An 18,170-nucleotide genomic window follows, 5' to 3' on the forward strand; every position below is an offset into this window, starting at 1 on the left:
TTCGTTACGCACAGGCTTTTCTCTGGTTGCGGCAAGCCGGGGCTACGCTCCTGCTCTGGAGTGTGGGCTTCTCACTGCGCTGGCTTCTTGTTGCAAAGCGCAGGCTCGGCAGTTGTGGCACACAGCCTTAGTTGCACCGCAACCTGTGGGATCTTCCCAGACCAGGGATCGTACCCTTGTATCGCCTGTATTGCCAGGCAGATTCTTGGCCACTGAACCACCAGGGAAGTCCTCTGCTGCGTTCTGATTCCTGCATCATAAAAGTCACTCTTTCAAAGTGTACAGTACAGTGGTTTTTAGTTCATCACACAGCTGTGTGACCATCACCACTTCCAGCACATTCTTAGTGAAAGTCGCTCAGTCGTGTCTGACGCTTTGCGACCCCCTGGACTGTAGCCCGCCAAGCTTCTCTGTCCATGGAATTCTCCAGACAAGAACACTGGAGTGGATTGCTCTTTCCTCTCAGGTGATCTTCCCAACCCAGGGATAGAACCCGGGTCTCCCTCACTGCAGGCAGATTCTTTACTGTCTGAGCTACCAGGGAAGCCCATAGTCCCCCAGTACATTCTCATCACCCCAAAAACACACCCGTACCCATTCACTGTCACTTCCCCCTGCCCATCCAGCCCATCCAGCATGCTGCACTGTGTCTCTGGGTTTGCCTGATCCGGACATTTCACATCAACGGAACTGATGCTGAAAGCTTGGCCTCCGAGCACCGGTGCCAAGTTGAATCTCAGAGACAGAGTTTGGGGCGAAGCAGAAAAGAACTTCACTGCTTTGCCAGGCAAAGGGGGCCACAGCGGGCTCATGCCCCTCGACACTGTCCCCCAACCTGGGGTTTTATGGCAATGGCTCGAGGGGAGGGGTTGCTGATATTGATCAGGGTGTGCAGGGCCTACATTCCTCGAGTCTGGCCTCAGGTGATGTCATGAGGAGCTTCTGTGGTTATCGACTCATGACCTTCTCTCTGGAACGAGGAAGGCTTCATCAGGTAGTCAACACGGCCTTACTGAGGTTTTCTGCAGTAGAGCTGAAGGATACTGCCGTGTGGGTCTCAGGACCCTGCCCGGAGGCTGCACGGTTCTGTCTGCTCCCCCTTGTCTGCATTCCCTCCCTTCCTTGATCAGCAACCGTTTGAACCTGCCCTTTGGAGCTCAGGGAAGGTTCTGGAGGCAGAAGCTTATTCCCTGCCAACAAGAGACGGGGACTCGGAAGAGCTCCTGCGCCCGGGAGCCCCACAGGGTCCTCTCGGTTCCAGAATCGCACACTCTGTGGCCTCTCGGGTCTGGCTTCTCTCACTCGGCATCACGTTTTCGAGGTTCATCTGCATTGCAATGTCTGTCAGAGCCTTTTATGGCTGAGTGATATTCCATTGTGTGGATGTACTGCGTTTACCCACACCCACCCATTGGGGGGCATCTAAGCTGTTTCCTCCCTTTGGCTACTGGGAACACAGCTGCTCTGAGCAGGTATGTGCATGGCGTGTGGTCTGTAGGGCTCTGAGGCTGGGGTGCCTCTCCAGGCTCCCCGTCCCCCGCCAGCTGCAGGTGACCTGCCACTAACCTTTTCTGTACCAAGTACCCAGTGGCTAATCGGAGGGAGCCCATGGGCCCCTTCTCAGATAACCCCTTCCAGCACATACTGTGAGATGGAAATGGAAATCAGTTGTCTTCAAACGTGACTATTTAAACGTTTTAAAATCATGGTAGAGTCATACGTGTGCTTCTATATCCGTGCCTTAAACAAGCAACTCTGGCCATGGTCCTGTGGATCAGTGGTGAGCAGAGGCCACCCCGGGACATCCATGGCTGCCTTCTCTGTGTGTTGGCACTTCCAGCCAGCAGTCAGCTTCCAGCTAACATCTAGGCTTACTTGGGCAGGGCTGGCCTGCCTGTTCTTTGGGGGCTACAGAAGCCCTGTGACATGTGTGAAGCCAGCAGGCGGCCGTCAGGATCCTACATGCTCCACATGGCACTTGATTCCACGAGACCTCTTCCCTGTTGACATTGTGGGAATCTAACCAAAATCCATTAGAGTTCATGGAATAGAGACTAAAAATAGAGACGTCATTATTTTATTTCGGTAAAGAAGAGGCAGCTGCCAAGTCAATAAAAAGGTTAAATCTGCCTTTTCTTCAGACAGTTTTCAGGGACTCAGCATAAAAGGGGTCACTGCATCACCTGGCCATTGTGTCTTCGGTCCTACTTCTGGATAACCAGACTGTCCCTTTCTTTCCTACTCTGTGTGTCCCTGAATAAAGCTGACATTTCACTCGGAGTGTGCACGGGGGTGACTTGGAGGGGCACACCAAGAGAGTCAGTGTGAATAAGGAAAAACGAGGGGAGCCTGGGGCTTGTGAGAGCCTTGGGGAAAAAGCAGCAAAGAAACAGAAGCGAGCAGGCATCGCCCCCAAGGGCGGTCACTTCTGTTTCTGAGGGTGTGGGAGGGCCTTTGGGTCAGCTGGGCTGGTGGGGGAAGGAGCCTCAGGAGCAGAGTTTGGGAGGAGGTAGGTCAGGGCTGTTAGCCCGAGGCAGCCGGTGCTGGAGGCAGTTTCCACCTTTCTTTCTGGGCGGACTCTGAAGGACCAGGTGCGGCCCTGCGTCCTCAAGCTCTGAGCTGGTGGGTCACTGATTAGAGCAGAAAGGAAAACAACAGGAAAAAAACCAATGAAGCTAGGAACCAGTTTTTTTGAAAGTAAAACTGACAACACTTGTGCTAGACTAACCAAGAAAAAGAGAGGACTCAAATCAACAAAGGCGTAAGTGAAAGAAGAGACATTACAACAGATACCACAGAAATACAGAGGCTCCTAAGAGACTGCTATAAACACGCTCCCACAGGCTGCAGAGCCTGGAGCTAAAGGAGTAAGTTCCCAGAAACCTACAGCATGCCAAGACTGAATCATGAAGAAAGAGAAAATGTAACTAGACCAATAAGGACTAAAGAGATTGAGTCATCCAGTTTCCCAACAGGACTTCCCTGGTGGTCCAGAGGTTAAAAGAATCTGCCTGTCAATGCCGGGGATGTGGGTTCGATCCCTGGTCCAGGGGGATCCCACATACCTCAGGGCAACTAAGCCTGCACGCCACAACCACGGAGCCTGAGGGCTCCAGAGCTCGAGGTCCACGACGAGAGAAGCCACCGCGCAGTGAGAAGCCGGCACACCACCCACGGGAGAGGGGCCCCACTGGCTGCAACTGGAGAGAGCCTGTGCAGCAGCAGAGAGCCAGCAGAGCCGATAAACAAACAAACAAGATTTAAAAACTCTCCCAGCAAGGAAGGCCCAGTCCCCAGATGGCTTCACTGGTGACTTCTGCCAAACCTTTAAAGAAGAATCAGTGCCAATGCTTTTCAAATTCCTCCAAAAATTTTTAGAGGGGTGAATTCTCTCATGCTCATTTCACAAGACCAGCCTTATTATCTTGATAACAAAGCTGAATAAGGGCACTGCAAGAAAAGGAAACTATAGACTTATACATGAAGAATATGGATATAGAGATTCTCAACAGGGGACGAACAATAGCACATTAAAGGATCATACACCATAATCAAGTGGGATTCATCCCTGGGATGAAGGATGGTTCAAAATATGTAAATTGAGAAATGTGATAAAAACACATTAATAGTAAAGGGTAGAATTACATGAGTATCTCCACACATGCAAAAAAAAAAGCATTTGACAAAATTAAACATACTTTTATGTTAAAGTCTCCACAAATTTGGTATAGAAGGAATTTAAGTCAGCATAACACAGGGCATATATGACAATTGCAGGTAACATCATAGTGGTGAAAGGCTGAGAGCTTTCCTGTTTTTTTTTTTTTTTTTAAAGAAATTTTTTATTTTGTTTTGATGGCTCAGCATGTGGGATCTGTTTCCCAACCAGGGATAGCACCTGCACCCTTCCGCCAACAGGGGACAAGCAGAGTCGTAACCACTGGACTGCCAGGGAAGTCCCTCTTTTTAAGATCAGAAACAAGGGACTCATCCTCTGCCGCCTCCTTCTCCTGTTGTTGTCAATCTTTCCCAGCATCAGGGTCTTTCCTAATGAGTCAGCTCTTTGTATCAGATGGCCAGAGTATTGGAGCTTCAGCTTCAGCATCAGAGGATGAGATGGTTGGAATAGCATCACTGACTCTATGGACATGAATTTGAGCAAACTGCAGGAGACAGTGAAGGACAGAAGAGCCTGGCGTGCTGCAGTCCGTGAGGATGCAAAGAGTCGGACACGACTTAGCGACATGATCCAGCAATCTCACTTCTGGGCAATAATCTGAAGGACATGAAATCACTATCTCAAACAGCTATATGCCCCCTTCAAGTTCACTGCAGCAGCATTCAAAATATCTAAGACAAAAAACAACCTAAGTATGGGTGAATACAGGAAATGTAGTATATAATGAAGTGTATGAATATCATCATAAAAATGAGGAAATCCTGCCATTTATGACAACATGAACTTACACTGAGGGTATCATGCTAAAGAAAAGTAAGCCAGACAGCGGACAAGTACTGTATGATCTCACTTATATGTGGAATCTAAAAAAATCAAACTCATAGAAACAAAGAGTGTATTGGTGGTTGGCAGAGGCTAGGGAGTGGGGGAAATGGGGAGATTTTGATCAAAATATAGAAACACATAGTTACAAGATGAATACATCTGGGGTGTGTAACGTACAGCACGCTGACTAGTTAACAATACTGTATTGCATACCTGCAAGTTGCTAGGAGAGCAAATCGTACATGTTCTCACCACACACACACACGTAACTAGGTGACCTGATGGGTGTGTTAGGCAACCTTATTGTGGTCATCATCTCACAGTATATACCTAAACACAGAGCACATTATCACATCGCACACCTAAAACTTACTCAATATCATGTCATTTATCTCAATAAAACTCCACAAAATGATTTGCTAAACTTGAAAAAAACTTTGACCAAGAGGGATTTGAGGCTGCTTCAGTATTCAAGTCATTAATGTAATGTACTACATTAACAGAATGAGTAAAAATATCACACATGATCATCTCCATAGTCACATACACACCAAGCATTTGCTGAAATCCAACAACCTTTCATGATAAAAACACCCAACAAAACAGGAATAGAAGGGAACTTTCTCAACCTGAAAAATGCAACTGCCCCCACCCTAGCCCAGTTAACGTCATACATACCCTGCGGTCAAAGACTGGATGCTTCTCTCCTAAGAGCAGAACAAGTCAAAGATACCTGCTCTGCTACTTTTTAAAAATTTTATTTTGGGGGCTACACCATGTGGCATTTAGGATCATAGTTCCTGACCAGGGATTGAACCCAAGCTCCTTACGTTGGCAGAGTGGAGTCTTAACCACTGGACCACCAGGGAAGTCCCTGCTCTGCTACTTCTATTTGATGTTGTGTTGGGAGGTTCTGGCCTGGGAATTAGGTGAGAAGAACTAAAAGGCATCCAGACTGAAAAGGAAGAAGTACAACTAACTCTATTCCCAGAGGTCCAGAACCTCATGTATAGAAAATCCTAATGAATCCTCCAAAAGGCCGTTATAACTAATAATGTTGCAGGAAACAAAGTCAAGGTCAATGAAAATCCCCAGAGTCACCCTCTATCCCTGCTCTTTCTAGGAACTCACATCCCGGCCATCAGGAGATGGTCTCCCTGCTTCCTTCCTTGTCCTTCCTCCCACCTACTCTTCACCCAGCAACCATAACAACCCCTCTAAGGGGTCAGTTACATCCTTCCTCCCCATGTTCAAAGTCCTTCCATGGACTCCCCAGGTGGCCCTAGTGGTAAAGTACATGGCTACCAATGCAGGAAACCTAAGAGACGGTCAAGCCCTGGGTCAAGAAGATCCCCTGGAGGAGTGCATGGCAATCCACTCCAGTCTTCTTGCCTGGAGAAGCCTATGCACAGAGGAGCCTGGCGGGCTACAGTCTATGGGGTTGCAGAGTGGGACACGACTGAGCACGCTTGGCTTCCCATCCCAGAGAACCGGGTCAAGGTTCTTCCTGTGCAGGATCTGCACCACCCCTCCCCCACACCTCTTTCCTACCAGTGTCCCTGGATCCTGGGTTCAAACCTCCCCTTTTCTTTCATACCTGGCACTCCCGTCTCAGGCTCTCTGCACCTGCTGTCCCCCTGCCCAGATCCCAGCTGCCTGGATACGCTCCTGCTTGCCCTTCAGTTCCTGCAGGTCTTTGCTCAAATGCCCCCTTGCAGCTTCCCTCGCCTGCCCACCCCCAGATCCGTCTACCCTTTCACCTCCTCCGTCCTATACATGCAGGCACATTCTTTCAGCTCCCTGGGGGCTGAGAGCGGCAGGAAAGTGCGTTTTGCCCCCTGCTGTGAGCCAGAGTGCGGCTTCTGCCCGCACAGGACTGTTTGTGGCTCGGCCCTGGAGCCTGAGTCACTTGACAACCTGGGTCTTCTCTGGCTTAGGACGCTGGGTGAAGTGGAGGCTGGGAGCCGTGGTCACCTTCCTCCTGGGGCCCCTTACTCATAGGAAACTGTCTCTTTTCTGCTGTTCTCCAGGCCTTGGGCTCTGGAAGGCTGGTGTCTGGCAGAGAAACCAGCAGCCCTTTCTTAGGGCTTTCTGAAGTGTTAGGCGGGGAGGTCCTCAGGTGAGCATCACTCACACAGAGTCTGGCCATGTTATTAGCCCAACACAGGCCCTTTGGTGGTGACTTCGACCGGACGGAGCCAGCCCCTTTTGGAAGACGTGCCTGAGGCCCATCCCCAAGGCTATACTCGTGGGTGAGGACCGTGCAGTTTGTCTCAGGTGTCCGGACGCCCACCTTCCCCGGACCGGGCTCTGGATTCCATGGCTAGTGCCCACGCGGGGCGCTCCAAGGCACGGATGGTCCCAGCAGGCTCCAGGAGCTGCAGAGGGAGGGGGTTTCCCTGGCTGCCAGGGCCGCGGGGTGGGGTGGGGGGCGTGTATTCCAGAGGCGGCTCTCTCGGCTTGGGGTCCCCGGGCTCCCAGCACCCTGAGGTAGGAGGCGCCCTCAGGCTCTTCGGGTTACTTGACTGGGGGGTGGTTCTCTGGGTATCGAGGTCCGCTATGGGGGGAAGGCGGCTCCCAGTGCTGCGATCCCAGAATGTGGGGGGGGGGGAACCGCGGGGCTGCTCTCGGGCGCGGGGCCGCAGGCGCCGAGCGCTTCCCCAGGTCGCCGTTGGCCTTCACAGGAGCTCCGCCCGTGGGGCGGCGGCTGGGGTCCAGCGGTCCGGACGACCCAGCGCTGGGGAAAGGGGAGTCGCAGCCCAGACAAAGAGATGCTGAGGGACCCGCCGGGGCCTGTCCGCTAGCGCGCCCCAGGTGCGCGACCCCGCGCCCGCGCCCGCGAGAAAGGGCGGGGCCTGGGGCGGCACCCACTGCGCCTGCGCGAAGGGGCGGGGCGAGCGCGGGCAACCGTCGGCTGCGCCTGCGCAAAGGGGCGGGGAGCGTGCGGGCCGGCGGCCGCGCCCACTGCGCCTGCGCCGGCCTCGGCGGGGTGTGTGTGTGTGTGGTGTGCGCGCGCTCCCGCCGGTGGGCCGCCTCCTCAGCCGCCGCCACCGCCGCCCCCGGGTCCGCGCACGCGCCCCCAGCCCCGGCCCGAGGCCTCGGCCCGCGCCCCCCGCTCTCCGCCCCGGCCCCGCGGGCCCCGGCTCGGCCGCGCAGCATGCAGCAGCAGCACCCGCGGCGGCGGCGACGGCGGCGGCTCTGAGGTGAGGCGGCGGGGGCGCGGGCCGGGGCGGCGAGCCGGGGGGCGCGGGGCGCGCGGGCGGCCGGTGACCGGCGGCCCCACGCGGGTCCCGGGCGCGGCGAGGGGCGCGGCGCCTTTGTCCCGCGCGGCCCGGCGCGGCCCGCGCTGCAGCGGCCCTTTTGTGTGCAGATGGTGGACGCGGGCGGCTGCCCGGCCGGGGAGGGCTGGAGGAGGATGGAGGCCGCGCCCGACGGCGCCGTGGACATCGTGCCGCTGGACCGCTACGACCCGGCGCGGGCCAAGATCGCCGCCAACCTGCAGTGGATCTGCGCCAAGGCCTACGGCCGAGGTGGGCCGGGCGCGGGGGAGGGGCCGGGCCGGCCTTTGTGCGGTGTCCCCGCGCGCGGGGTTGGGGGGCGCCGGTCCCGCAGGTGCGGCGATGGTCGGCGCGCCCCTGCACCCCGCGGCCGAACGCTGTTCTGTGCGGGCGGGAGTCCCGGGCCGAAACCCTTGTAACCCCTGCCCTCTGTCCGAATCCCCGGTGTGGGATCCCCTAACGAGCATTCCTTTCGGATGGATCGGGCTTCATTCCAGTTGCTCCCTTTGGTTAATTCGGTAACCTTGTTACTGGTTAGGCCTTAAATATGCTTAGTGGATTTAAGACGCTCCTATTCTTCCAGCTCTCGCGGTTTTACAGGCCCGAGTGATTCTCCTGATTATTGCTTGGCTCCGAGGGCTTTCTTTGATTAATTTCAGGTGCTTTGTTTCAGGTGCAAAATCGAGAGGGAGTTCTGTGTCATCTTTTTTTCATTTGAAGCATTTGTTTGAAAATTGCCTTTGTTCTGGGGAACGGTTCTTGTTTGTGGAGTGAGAAAAGGAGAGAGACTCTTTTCAAAAAAAGAAAGAAAAAAAAAAAAAACGTCTGGTTGACCGGTTTTGAAAACTTGCTGAACGGGGCGGTTCCCGGTGACAGGATCTCACCGGTTGGAGTGGCCTGTGCTGTGGATGGAGTCGGTCAGGAGCACAGACACACCCTGGAAATCCTGGGGATTAAAGGCAGGGCCTCGTTTTAAGTTGGTTTATATCTACAGAGCTTCTCTCCTCCCCCCCCCACCCCCACCCCTTATTTTGTAGTTTTCAGTGTTACAGTTTTTTTTTTTTATACTTCCACCAAGTTTTATTTTGTTTCTGTGTAGTAGGATGGGGAAACGGTGAATTTGGGGAAAATACGGAATTGGTAAAAAGCATGTATGAAGTTTTGGGGACTTCTCTGGCAGTCCAGTGGTTAAGACCCTGTACTTGTAATGTAGGCAGCACAAGTTCAGTTCCTGGTTGGGGAACTAAGATCTTGCATGCTTTGGAGCAGCCAGGGGGGAAAAAAAGCCTGTGTGAAGTTTTAGAGTACGGGGTAAAGATTGAGTCGTCCTAGAGCGGCTACTCAGGTGTCCAGCGGTCAGCTTAAGGAAAAGGACGTGGCTGTTGAACTTTGCGGGGCAGTGTGTCCCCAGTCCGTGGCCTCCCCTTACACCTGCCTCTTGTCTTGGGTTGACTGTTGGCTTGCCTTTTTTTATGTGTACCACGTATTTTTACATCACTGAACTCTTCTGGTTTAGTTCTGCGTGTTTTTGCACCTGTCACAGCGACCGCTTTATCCTCATCAGGTTCTTGGATTCCTCCTCGCGTCCTCCCGTGTCCGCCTCCTTGCTTTTCCAGTGCTGTGTAGTATTTCACAGGAAGCCTGTTACCCGTTGCCGGGTACCGGCTGGCCGGCCTCCAGTTCTCCTGTGCTTTGGCACAGCGCGTTCTCCGGCATGGCTCTTGGGGCGCGTGTGCAGCGTCACTCCTGTGTGTATTTTTAAGATTTTTGCATGTGGAGGTGGCTAAGGTTTTGGGACTGAATGCTGTACAGACACGAATGCTTCTAAAAAGCCCTCTCGTTGTTTGCTCTCCAATTTCTTAAGCTTAGTGAATGCATTTTTATCCTGTTGCATTTAGCTTTGGCATCCAGCGTGGGATTTGTCAGCTCTCTGGCAATAAATATGCATCTCTCTCACTGTCAGGATTGGATTAGTCTAGTTTTATTTCCAGGACCAAATCACCATTTATTACTCGTTGACGCTGCAGGTAATTAATTCGAGAGCCGATATGAAAACTGGTTCTAAAATTTTGAGATGACTGGGGGTGTGTATTTATAGAGCAGAGCGTGAGCCGGGGCTGAAGGAGACTGGAGGCCATCTGAGGTTCTGAGGCTGGGCTGCATGTTGCCCGTCCGCTGCCTCGGTGCATTCATCAAACACTAGATTTCGGGAGGTGTGCTTTCCATTCATTTTTGCAGAATGAGGATGCTTTTCAGGTCTGTACCTTGCCCTGGGGGGTCACAGCCTGGTGGGAGGTTCCCCGTGACTCAGCGTGGGGTCTTGTCTTTCAGGAGACAGTGTGAGGTGGGGATTTTGGTAGAGGACCGTATAGATCTTTCCCCCCAAACTCTCTTCTTCGTCCAAGGGCCTGTTCTTTGTTTGATCTTCTGGACGCCTCTATGCGCCTCTCTAGCTTGGTTTTCAGTTAATTAGAAGTGATGGTGTCAGTCTGCATGCTTTACTTGTCAGTCAGCTTTTGAGGGGGATGATGGTGAAAGTGACTTACATCTTTGCTTGTTACACAATTGTTCATTGAGTAGCTACACTGTTTGCATGGGAACTGGAAGCATGTGAACTCTCCAGGGTGATGTGCTCTGAGGCCACCTTGTTTCGTGCCTGCCTTTTGGGACTCAGGTCTCCCTGGGGCCCAGCGTCTGCCATTGGTAGTAAGTGGGGAGGCTCAGGCGAGCTCACCCTGGCTGGGCCTGGAGGTGGCGTATGGTTGTGCAGAAAGGCTTCCTCCAGTTTTCCTCATCTGTGCCGCAGCTGAGAACTGTGGGCCGGCTTGTGCTTTTATTTTTAGATTCTTCTCCTCTTTTTTGGGGGTGTAACTCTTGTTTCATTGACAGTGTCTTAATGATTTCTTCAGAAAAAACGTATTGGACATGTTGAAAGTTATTCACTTAAAAGTCATTAGAGTAGAACCTGCTTAGCTGGGATGTTTTTGTGATGTCCTTTTGGGTGAAAGTCTTAGTTGGTCAAGTTTAAAGGGGTGACTAGACGTTTATTTTACAGTACAGGGTGCGGGACTGGAACTACTGCATTCCTGGCTTTTGATTTCGGGCCATGACCTTAGGAACCTTAAAGGTATTCAGGCCTGAGTCTCAGGGACAGTGGGGGAGTAACAGCGTCTGTTAGCACCTGAGGACGGTGTTGAGAAAGTAACCCACGGAGAGCGCTCGGCTCCTTGCAGGTGTGTTGCTGTGTGACCGAGGAGCCCTGGAAACCAAGTTGCAGCTCGCTATGAGCAGAGCTGCCCTGAAGCAGGCGGCCCGGACCTAGAGGCCGCCAGGGTACCTCTTCCCTTTCTGTTGGCAGCTGGGGGGATTGGAGGGGCCGCCAGGCTCTCCAGAGTCCGCAGCTGGCGAGGGGCTGGCACTCCGGTCCCTCAGCACAGTCTCTTCGTTGACTGCTGACTTGGAAACCACTCTGTGGGATGGGAGACCGGGGCAGCCTTGAGCGGGGTCTTTGGAACCGGGCCGCTGGTTGAGTCGCGCCCAAGGCCAGCTCAGTGCTTGATGTTAGGAGCCGAGCCCCTCCCTGTGTGCTCCGGGGGCCACCGCGTTCCCTTGTTGTCCCACATCTGGCTGAGAGGGAGCACGTGGTCAGCACTCCTCCAGGCCCCAGAGCTGCGGATGAAGTGGCTGCTGTGCCTGTCCCGGGGCTGGCCCTCATTCATGAGCATGTCGGCAGGTTTTTTGTTGTTGACAAGTTTTTTTGATATGATGATTTGTTCAGATGATTGGTTTTTGAGTTTTTCAGAAATATTTTTTAAATGTATTTAGAAAATCAGAGGATGATTATTTTCCAGTGTTGTTTGTTTCTGCTGCCCAACAACATGAATCAGCTGTAGGTGCACATATATCCCTTCCTCCTGAGGCTCCCTCCCTAGGTTTTGTATTTTCATAGTCTTTTGTTTTTAGCATGGGATTTGGGTGCTGCTGAGATGGGAGGTGACAAGGCAGCCTGGGTTCGTCTACTCAATGGGTGCTGAGTACTAGGGGGGCAGGTCGCTGGCTGACAGTGTGGCCTGGGCGTGCTGAGAACTGCCCACATCTGAGGTCAGAGTGGTTATGGTTGTCCCATTCAGTGCCGTGTCCGCAGGACAGAGTCTGTGCTCACGTGTTTGTCAGGTTGCTTAAAGAGTTGGAAACGCCTTAGAAACAGGTGGGATAGGAAGACTTCTGTCCTGGGGGCTCTACGTGGCTGAATTTTTATTTCTAAAGATACAACTCTTTGTACATGTTCTCTTTCCTATCCTGATGCCATAAATTAAATACTAACCAAATAATGTAAATCTGTCTTTAAGTTCAGACTGTCCCCATCTTTTGAATTCAAAAGTGTTGGCCACTGTTGTGCTTTAGGCTGTTAAGTTTGTGTAAGTGTTCTTATAAAGAGCCCTGGTATTTTCTTTGTATTCCATTTATCCTCCTAATTGCTGACAGGAGTCCAAGCTGCTTTTCTGGTGGCTGTATCACTGTTGTATGTACCAGTCTCCTTTTTTACTTCCTACATTGAAAAATTCAGATGGCCGCCATTTTTCATCTAATGTAAAGGTGACCAGGATGGAGCCAGTATCGTGTTCATTTAATCAGTAACAATCTCATAGCTATCACGGGCACAGTTGTGTTTTGCAGTGTAGGAAGTACAAGGGGAGGAGTTATGTGATGTTCTTTCCTTATTTGCTGAAAATTCACATGAACTGTTGACATATACAAAGGAAAATGAAGTAATGCATGATGAAAAATGGCAGCATGTCCTTAGTTCAGGACCCGTCTCAAGGCAGAAGATGGAATTGTCACATGTTCCCACGGGACCCGAGTGCCTGGGCTGCTGGGCGCCGTGGTCCCTGTGGGGGTGCTTCGTGGGGAGGTGGGCTTTGAAGGACGGCGGATATTTGGGTAGCTCCCCCGCCCCAGGAGTAGAGGGGAGGGCATCAGGCAGGTTCTGTGCAGAGGAGGAAGTGTTCGTAGGCCTGAGTCGATTAACCTTATTGTGACAGAGGATTTGTGGACCGAAATAGTAGGTGATTAGTGTGGAAAACAGTGTGGGCCAGACTGTTCGTGGGGTTCCCAGCTGGCTAGGGATTTCTTTCCTGATGGGTGCCAGGGAAGGTCTTTGCGTAGGGGTGATGGGTTGAGAGCTAGCCTGGCAAGATTCTTCTGACGGGTTGGAGCGGGTGGGGGCGGTACCAGTGCAATGTCCGGGAGCCCTGTCTTAGGCCGCTCAGGCTGCTGTAACAAGACATAGACCAGGTGGCTTAAGAACAATTTTTTCTCACAATTCGGGAGGGTGGAAGTTCCTAATCAAGGTGCCGGTAGACTGGGTGTTTGGTGGGAGCCTGCCTCCTGGTTCGTAGACACCGTCTTCTCGCTGTGCCCTCGTGGTAGAGGGGTGAGGGAGCCTCGCTGGATGGGCTCACACCCCACTCGTGGGGCTCCACCCTCATGACTTAATTGCCTCCCCAAAGCCCCGTCTCCTAACACCTCACCTTGCGGCGGTCAGGTTTCGTTACACGAGTTTTGGGGGACACATACGTAAAGCCCATAGCAGAGCTGATGTCGCTTTGACTTGAAGTACCAAGGTCTTGGCCAGTTTGTCTGCAGTGGGAATTAGGTAGGTTGAGTCAACAGATACTGAGAGGGCGGAGTCCCTGAGACCGGCTGGGTGATGAGGTGGGGGCGGGAAGTGGGCAGACAATAGGCAGGGTCAGCTGGGCGGCCGCGGGAGTGTGCAGGACCCTTCAGGGGTGTTTATAGTCTTCACTGCCTAGAACCTCCCTGCCTTCATGGCTTTGTCATCACATAGAGATGATCTTTGAGTTTATTTCTCTTTCTGATTTCTCTCCTGTGCCCTCACCTTGCCCTCTCTGACTGTTCATGCTAACTGGTTCACTTAAGTATCCCTCAGTCGCTGTCCTCCAGGCACTTCAGACTCAGGCAAAATTAAACTTGAATCAGTTCAGCTGAGCCTTATGTTGTGACCTGTGGGTCCTTGGCATGCTTCTCACGGCTCACGGAGTGCCAGCCACGGGCCTCGCACACACATACCTGTAATGTGAGGCCAGGAGACTAGTGCCTGAGAGGTGCCGTGGCAGAAGCCGGAAGGGAGGGCGAGCAGCTCCCCTGAGGGAATCTGGAATGTTCCATTCAGAAAGTGAAGCTGAGTGTGTGGCTCCGGTGGGTGAGAACCAGGATATGAGCCAGGATGGGGCAGGGGGCAATGCCGCCTCTCCCGGGCTGAGGGACAGGCTGGGGTTCTGGTTGGGCTGGAGTATGAGCTTAGCACCTGTAAGATGAGTGTGGGCTGGAGAGACCGCCTAGGGCCAGAGCTTGGAATGCCTGAAATAGCCCATAGTGGTTTTTTGTTCTTGTATGTGAGTCAGGGAACCATTGAAGCTTTCTTAGGAGGAAAGAGATGCATATCAAACCTTGGTATTTTAGAGAAATCTCTGTGGGCTGGGTTCCGGTTGAGTATACAGTGAAGAATCGTATCTTGGACCTTTGAGAAAACCAATTTCACATCCAGTGAAATGCACCCGTTTGTGAGAGTATATAGTCTGATGAGTTTAAATGAATGTATTCACCCCACGCACAGGGCCACACGCAAGGCAAGCCATTCTCGTCACCTCCGGGGTTCCCGTGAGCCCCCGCAGTCAGTGCTTTCCCAGCCGTCCCTGAATCTCGTTTCGTGTGCCTCGGGCCACCGCAGGCGTTCTTCGTCCACCTTCCTCTACTCTCATAACGTTCTAGAGACTCGTCCGCGATGGAGACCTTCTGGCTCAGTGCTGCTGCTCGTCTTCATTGTTTGGCTCCCCACATTTTGCTTATTCAGTCACTTGTTGATGGACACCACGGACAAAGCTGCTGTGAAACGTTCATGAGTGTGCGAGTGTGTGGGGGCATGCGTCCCCGTTTGTCTTGGTGGACACCTGGGCGTGGAGTCCCTGGGTCGTGTAAGTGTGTGTAGCCGCTCAGTTGCGTTCCGCAGTGACTGTGTCATCTTCCATTCCTGCCAGCGAAGCGTGGCGTGAGAGTTAAGAGTTGCTCTGTAGCCAACACGTGGCGCCGCGAGCCTTTCTGCTGGATGGGCTGTGACTCCTCACTGCGCTTTAGGTGTGCATTTCCCTGCTGACTCATGATGATGAGTTGTCTTTTTTTTTTTAAGTGTGCTTATTGGTCAGTTGAATCTTTTTTCTGTGGAGATGCCTTTTCCGATCTTTGGCGAATTTTTTTTTTTAAATTAAAGTTTTATCTTGAGAAAAGTGTATACTAACTTGTAGTTGTAAGAGATCATACAGAGAGGTCCTGGTCACCCTTTACCAGATTTCCCCAGTGGTAACTTCTTGCAAAAGCATAATAAAATGTCACAGCTGGGATAGTGAGGTTGTGTAATTAGATGTTGAACATTGTGTTCCCACAAGGACCTCTTCTGTTACTGTTTCCCTTTTATTGCCATATCTACCTCCCTTCCTCACTGCTTGCTTGAGATTTATTTTGCCCTATTTTTTTTTTTCCTAATTTCTTGAGGTAAGGACCCAGACTACTGATTTGAGATCTGTCCACTTTGCTAGCATAAGCATTTAGTGCTTTGAATTTTCCACACAGTATTGCCTTAGGTGCATCCCACATATGTTGATATGCTATGTTTTCATTCAGTTCTATGTATTTCTCTTTATTTCCTTCGATACTGCCTATTTGATTCATGAATTATTTAGAAGTGTGATTTCCAGTTGTTGAAATTTTCCTGTTCTGTGTTTTTGTTACTATTTCTAGTCTGATTCTGTGTACTGAGATAGCATATTCTGTGATTGCCATTCTTTTAAACTTGTTAAGATTTGTTTTATGGCCCAGGCCAAAGAATTGATGCTTTTGAACTGTGGTGTTGGAGAAGATTCTTGAGAGTCCCTTGGGCTGCAAGGAGATCCAGCCAGTCCATCCTAAAGAAAGTCAGTCCTGAATGTTCATTGGGAGGATGGATGCTGAAGCTCCAATACTTTGTCCACCTGATGCGAAGAACTGACTCATTGGAAAAGACCCTGATCCTGGGAGAGATTGAAGGCGGGAGGAGAAGGGGACGACAGAGGATGAGATGGTGGGATGGCATCACCGACTCGATGGACATGAGTTTAAATAAGCTCCAGGAGCTGATGATGACCAGGGAAGCCTGGCGTGCTGCAGTCCGTGGGGTCGCAAAGAGTCGGCTGTGACCGAGCGACTGAACTGAACTGAAAGTCTGTTTTGGTGAATGTTCTGTGAGCGTTTGAAGGAATGTTTTCTGTTGTTGGATGGCGTGTTCTGCAGAATCTACAGGTCAGTTAGATTCTGCCTGTTGTTTGTGGTGTTCAGATCTCTTTCTCTGCTGGTTTTATGTCTGACAGTTCTGTCAGTTCTGGGTAGGGGATGTTGAAGTACGTCCCTGACTGTGCTTGTAGTCTCTAACTGTGGTTGACACCTCTGTCGTGCTTTTTTTAAATGAGTTCTTAGGCTCTGTAGCTTGGTGGATCCACATTTAGGGTTGTAAAGTCTTCTTGGTGGATTGACCCTTTACTGTTACGTGATGTCCCACTTTACATAACAGGCTCAGGGGGCTCCCCTGGTGACTCAGTCGTTATTAAAGAATCCGCCTACGATGCAGGAGACCTGAGCTCAGTCCCTGGGTCAGCAAGATCCCCTGGAGAAGGAGATGGCAGCCCACTCCAGTATTCTTGCCTGGAGAATCCCATGGACAGAAGAGCCTGGTGGGCTACAGTCCAGAGGGTCACAAAGAGTCAGACATGACTGAAGCAACTTGGCATACATAATGTTCCACTTCAGTAATTTTCTTTCTATTTAATACTTTATCAGATGTTAATATAGCTCTTCCTGTTTTTTTTTTAAACAATATTTGCCTGATACAGCCTTTTCTATCACTTTACTTTCAACCTACTTACATTGTTGAATTCGAAGTAATTTTCTTGTAAATGACATATAGTTGTACCTATTTTTTAATTCACTCTGCCAATCTCTGTCCTTCAACGTGCTTAGAATATTTACTTTCAGTGTAATTGTTGCTATGTTGCCTCTTAAGTCTGAGATTTTATTATTTATTTGTTTTCTGGTGTTCCTGGTTTTGTTTGTGTGTTGGTTTTGTTTTTTGGACCTTCTTATGGGTTACTCAAGGCTATGGTTTTTCCAGTGGTCATGTATGGATGTGAGAGTTGGACTGTGAAGAAAGCTGAGCACCGAAAAATTGATGCTTTTGAACTGTGGTGTTGAAGAAGACTCTTGAGAGCCCCTTGGACTGCAAGGAGATCCAACCAGTCCATCCTAAAGGAGATCAGTCCTTGGGTGTTCATTGGAAGGACTGATGCTGAAGCTGAAACTCCAATACTTTGGCCACCTGATGCGAAGAGTTGACTCATTGGAAAAGACCCTGGTGCTAGGAGGGATTGGGGGCAGGAGGAGAAGGGGACGACAGAGGATGAGATAGCTAGATGGTGTCACCGACTCGATGGGCATGAGTTTGAGTAAACTCTGGGAGTTGGTGATGGACAGGGAGGCCTGGCGTGCTGCAATTCATGGGGTCGCAAAGAGTCGGATACGACTGAGCGACTGAACTGAACTGAACTGGTGGGTTACTTGACTATTTTCTAGGATTCCGTCCTGATATATTCTGTCTTGTCATTTTGGGGTGTATCTGTATAGCTGTCTTAGTGGTTTCTCTGGGTATTACAGTATGCATATGTGACTTCCAACAGTTGACAGGTATTATTTTACCATTTTGAATGAGGTGTGGAAACCTTTTTTCCATTTAGGTTCCTTTGTTCTCCCCACTTTTAAAAGTATTTAAAAGTTATCATTGTCTTGAGTACCTAAAGGTGTGATTTTGTCTCATCGGATGTAATTTAGAAAACTCATGAGGAGAAGGGTAGTCTATTGTATTTACTCATATTACCTGTTTCTTTACATTATTTTTTCTTCCTGGTTCTCCAAGGTTCTTTTTTTTAAAAATCATTTTCTTTCTATTTGGAGAATTTCCTTTAGCCAATCTTTTGAGGTTTGCTAGAGACATTTTCTCTGCCCCCAAATTTCCTTTTGCCTGAGAGTGTCTTTATTTCTCCTTCAGTCCCTTAGGGATAGTCTTGCCAGATACGGATGCTCCTTTCCTCAAGCATGTGTGAGGTGTGCTACTTCTCCCGCCTCCATGGCTCGGCGGAGAAACACTGCCCATTGAGTTGTATCCTCTTTCTTTCCAGTTGCTCCAGAATATTTTGTCTTGAGTTTTCATAAGTTCGATTATGCAGTGTCTTGGTGTGGATATCTTTGGGTTTATTCTATTTGGAGTTCATTCAGTTTCTTGAAATCCG

The 18,170-nt window shown here is 50.8% G+C and overlaps 1 protein-coding gene across 4 annotated transcripts in view; it reads left to right on the forward strand.

The window, feature by feature from the left end:
- Positions 1–7,502: 7,502 nt before the first annotated feature.
- The window catches only part of CAMSAP1 (calmodulin regulated spectrin associated protein 1), a 42,081-nt gene continuing 31,413 nt past the window's right edge, over positions 7,503–18,170 (forward strand). For 2 of the 4 annotated variants that reach the window (XM_043916484.1, XM_043916485.1), the window contains exons 1-2: positions 7,503–7,707; positions 7,875–8,034. In XM_043916484.1, coding sequence (XP_043772419.1) covers positions 7,875–8,034 — 160 coding nt within the window. In that variant the 5' untranslated portion in view covers positions 7,503–7,707. The remainder of the gene's footprint in view (positions 7,708–7,874; positions 8,035–18,170) is intronic. The other 2 variants (XM_043916486.1, XM_043916487.1) reach the window with 1 other exon arrangement.

Source organism: Cervus elaphus, chromosome 11, assembly GCF_910594005.1.
Source record: "Cervus elaphus chromosome 11, mCerEla1.1, whole genome shotgun sequence".
Taxonomy (NCBI): domain Eukaryota; kingdom Metazoa; phylum Chordata; class Mammalia; order Artiodactyla; family Cervidae; genus Cervus; species Cervus elaphus.